The following is a 4715-nucleotide window of genomic DNA, read 5'->3' as shown; positions in this document are numbered from 1 at the left end:
CAGCTGATTTCGGTCATATATATGCTCTATGAAAAGGTTAAAATCAGGACCTTTCTTTTATGTTTATCACTCTAAATAATGTGCAACCTGTAGCATTCTTGGATCGGTGCAAACATGTTGGCGGCAGAGGCTTTTGGAGCAGATTAGATAATAATAACACAGTGAAGGTGGTGTCCAGATTGAAAGACTTCCCGTGTGAGAACAGACACACAGGCAAAGCAGCCATTCAGCAGTGGGATGGATCCTGACTACTAAAGAGGGAGAGGGAGAGAGAGACCGAAAGAGCGAGAGAGCAAGAAATGGGGGAGTGGTGGGTGAGAGAGAGGAAGCGAAAAAGAGAGTGAAAGGTTCCACACGGCAGAATATAAATCTGTATGTTAACAGGACTAAAGCTGGAGGTCTCGAAGCGGCATTAGTGGTCATACTGGTGGGGGGTGGACATAAAGCATCAAGAGGTGGTCTTCCCTATGAACTGAGGATCTGTGCAAATAAGGAACTAAAACCCGTGGGAGCCGTGAACGCTGGTTGTCAAGCACAGTGGTGGGCTGGTCGGAAGTCTGTGACCCCCTCATTTTTATTTCTGGAAGACAGAAGGAGATCAAAAAAGGCACGAGCGAAAGAGGAAGGTGGCTTCGAGGGACCCGTGAGCCATTTCTCTCTTTGATTACTTCCATTCACAAAACCATTGCATCCCATTATCACAGCGATGTAGAGGTATTCTCTTCGGTTAGAGGAGGAAGGGTCCCATTGACTGCTGAGGCTTAGCACCTCTCTCCAAGCGCTAGCCCTTTTCATTGCGGTCCCCCCCTCATCTCTCGCCTCTATCCTTTACGTCTGCTGTTTCTTTTCTTGTCCCTTGTATTCTTGTCCTTTTTCACAGCACTCAGGAATCAGGAGGCATTGCGTTTTGGTAGAAGTGGGTGTTTCTGGAGCTGTCATTGTGTTGGGTGCCGCTACAAAGGACAGCTGAGCAGGGAGTGAGAGAGACAGCTTTGGTGATAATAAAATAGCAGCTTGAAAGAACGGGGGGGACCTGGGACAACAGGAAGAGCTGACAACCAATGGAAGGTGAATTGTGATGAAAAAGAAAACTGTTACAGAGACTGCCAACCATTTTAAGGTAGCTATTTATTGACACCATCAACACTTCTGGAGGAAATAAAGAAGCAGTGTGCCAAACCAACACTGCCGGCTGGATTCTGCTATTACTGTTGCTAAGCAAAGTCTTTAACCTGAAGTTCTTGGGCAGACAGTATTGAGCACTCTACAGCCATGAAAGAAAGCTCAGAGGAAAGCATTGAAAGCACCAGGCCCTCCAACCTGCACGCTTTTGCCAACATATCCACCCTACATGGCATGAGTCACATTTTCGCCTATGGGCACATGACATTCCGTCGGTTTCTTTGGACTATTTCCTTTCTTGGTTCACTAAGCTTACTGATGCTGGTGTGCATGGATCGAGTGTCCTATTACCTGGAGTATCCTCACGTAACCAAACTAGACGAAGTGGCGGCGCCAAACCTCACCTTCCCAGCCGTTACCTTCTGTAACCTCAACGAGTTTCGCTTCTCCAAAATCACAAGAAATGATCTGTATCATGTGGGAGAGCTCTTGGCCCTCCTGAATAATAACTACCAAATAGCCAACACACACTTGGCTGAGCCCGAGGTCCTGGCTGCTCTAAAGGATAAGGCGAACTTTCAGAACTTCAAGCCCAAACAGTTCAACATGACTGACTTCTATAATCGTACGGGTCATGACATCGGGGAAATGCTACTGCAGTGCACCTTTCGAGGAGATAATTGCTACCCGGCTAACTTCACTATTGTAAGTACTCATGCGTACACACTCGATTATCTTAACATGCTGTAATTCTGCACAGTGTGCTGTATTTCCTGCCAGACCTGACAGCTTGTCCCTTTCTTTTATGTTCAGATAGGCTTAGACTGAGCTTTAATGTTGCTTGTGCAATTTATTTCAAACAGATGCCATGCTTTAATGCATCTAGTACACTATTATAGTCCAGTGTTAATGTTGTATTTGTTATTTCTTAAGTGTTGCCAGTACTTGCAAAAGCTAGTTGTGGGTGTTGCTTTTTTTTTTTAACCTTAGTTCATGTTTTTTCCATGCTGAGAGCAAACAGTGCATGAAACTTGTGATACAGGTCAGGTCTTGAGGTGAAATGCTTCAAAGATATGCTTTTTTTTCTCCATTACTGGCTCGCTTGAACTCTGAAGGCTGCTTGGCTTCTAAGAAGAGAGACATCCTTTCTGTTGGCTGTGTTTGCCCCCCCCCATGAGATGCTGTTTTAGTTTAAATGTATGGTTTGGGCATTGCACACATGTGTTTGTTTTAGCAAATCTGACTGATGTTTTAATAACATTTTCCGAATTGAAGTTCCTCACTGATTATTGCTTTGGGAGTAGGTTGGGTTCACCCTTGGTGTCTCTTGTCATTATTTTTCCCATCTTCTTTATTCTCCGCATTTAAATATTCATCAATCAGTGTTGCTCCTAATGATCTTTTTCAGACAAGTTATTTCTCAGTTTTGAGTAGAAACAATTGAATGTTTGTTGTGCATTTACATTTTTTAAAGAACATTAAGACTTCTACAAAGATTATTTTAGAAAAAGCTCTTTGAAAAAAGGAGTTTTTACCAAGCAGTCACACTGTGTGCTTTTGATTTATTCAACACTACATTTGGCTGTGCAGCCAATCAAGCCTAGCTCTTCATTCACCATTCAATATGAAAGAAGTTCACTAAACTTTAATGTTTTGCTTTTGTTTTGCTCTTTGAGCCGATGATTTAGAGATAATACCACATACCCGATCAATGATGGAGTGTTACATTAAAAAGTAACTTGGAAGTAGACGGAGTAACATAAATTGCCCCCACAGTAGTGTCATGGGTTGATTAGAAGTAATGGACTATATTAAAGCAGAGATGTGAAGCTGGGTGACATCAGACGAATGATCCTCATAAAGATCTCAACACGCCCAAGTACTGATGCTGCATTATAATGTACACTGAGGGATGTGTCTGTAATATTTTTTTTAAGTGGCACTTCAACCCCAGCCACAAACTGTTCTGTCTGCTGCCGTCTGGCAGGCGTTACCGCAGCATCCGGACAAAAACCACCAGACTCAGAGACAGTTTCATCCCAAAGGCAATAAGACACCTGAACTGCTAAAAACAACATCTGTTAAACGCCCGAACTGCCGAAACAACATTCTCATCTGCTACTTAGAAATTATTTATCTATTTATCTAATATATCATTCCAATAACTTGCATATAGACTCTTATTGTGCTATTTCACTTTTTTAAACTATTTTTCTTTTTTTATTTACTATTTACTTGCACTATATTTTTCTGTTTATCTGCGTTATTGTGTTGCACTGTTGGAGAAGCCTGTGACCTAAGAATGACAAAATAAAGAACCTTGAACCTTGAACGTACACAGGGACCCTTAGTAGTCCTTATTGAAAAGGGTGACCTTATAGACAGGTGTTATATTTTAACTGGAATAAAAATATCCTAAAAGAGAAAAAATAGGATGTTAGCCTCAAGAAGTTATACATTTGTGCTACAATTAAACAATGAAATTGACATCACATAAACATTTTTTAGATTCATGTGTATTATATCGCTACAATCATGTTCCTGTACGTATACATGCAGTTGCCAATTTGACTTTATAACCAAATTAGGAATAGAATTTAGAGTAAATCAGACTTTTTCATAATGATTAGCCCATTTTATTTGATTCAAATGGAGGAGAAAAAAAGCAGTTGGCAAATCTTTCCTTGCTTCAGTCTGGATTGCAGATTATTTTATTTTGAACAAGAGTACATGGGCCAAAAAGAATAAAGGGCCTAGGGAGAGGCAATACTGCAATATCACTTGTTTCTGTTTCATTTCCAACTCTTTTTTTTCAAGACGTTTTATTATTCTGACTGCGTCCGTGTCCTATACGCCATCTTTTAAAGTGCACATTTGATGGGGTGACATCCAACTTACTTATCTCTAAATGAGTTTATCTGCTATCAAAAATACAATTTCTTATCTACGTTGTATCTTTAATCTACCCTAAAATAAATCCCCACAGATGGCCAGTTTTTAAGTGACTGACCTATAATCGTCAGAGTTGAAGAAAACTTGTCTTTGCTTTTTTTAACATTTATATTTTATAGACATTTTCAAAGACAAAAACATAAGGACAAGGACATGGCTCACACACATCACAAACAGAACAGGACAATAACATTAGGGTGGGGGGGGGATTACAGTGTCAGTTACATTTTATGTATGCATATGGCGTGTTATTTATACATGATTTGCTTCATAATATAGATATACTTCATTGTTTTCCTCATTATTATTGGTCAAAAAAACGTATAATAGATAAATAAATAGATAAATAGTCAAATAAATAAATAAAGATATATATATATATACACACACACATATACACACATATACACACATATACTGTACAAACACACACACACACACACACACACATACTTTACAAACACACACACACACACACACACACGCATACACACACACACACACATACTTTACAAACACACACACACACACACGCACACGCATACACACACACTCTTTAACACCCGCTTCACACGCCGTCCATCAAATCTGCTGCATCATTTGAATCCATCTTCCTCTTCGTCCTCTTCACTCTGCAGAGG

The 4715-nt window shown here is 40.1% G+C and overlaps 1 protein-coding gene across 1 annotated transcript; it reads left to right on the top strand.

Moving 5' to 3' along the window:
* The first annotated feature begins 328 nt into the window (after positions 1–328).
* Positions 329–1950, top strand: LOC104944178 (acid-sensing ion channel 1-like). The gene is made up of 2 exons (XM_010769682.1): positions 329–1827; positions 1936–1950. Exons 1-2 carry the CDS (start codon positions 1273–1275, stop codon positions 1948–1950), a joined length of 570 nt encoding a protein of 189 aa, XP_010767984.1. The 5' UTR covers positions 329–1272.
* The last annotated feature ends 2765 nt before the right edge of the window (positions 1951–4715 follow it).

This window comes from Notothenia coriiceps, unplaced genomic scaffold (genome assembly GCF_000735185.1).
Source record: "Notothenia coriiceps isolate Sejong01 unplaced genomic scaffold, NC01 NC01_scaffold00007588, whole genome shotgun sequence".
Taxonomy (NCBI): domain Eukaryota; kingdom Metazoa; phylum Chordata; class Actinopteri; order Perciformes; family Nototheniidae; genus Notothenia; species Notothenia coriiceps.
The sequence above is the reverse complement of the archived record's forward strand: the minus strand, read 5'-3'. Positions and strand labels throughout refer to the sequence as shown.

Coding starts and splice junctions, on each gene's coding strand:
- LOC104944178 (XM_010769682.1), top strand. CDS start 1,273: ATGAAAGAAAGCTCAGAGGAAAGCATTGAAAGCACCAGGCCCTCCAAC.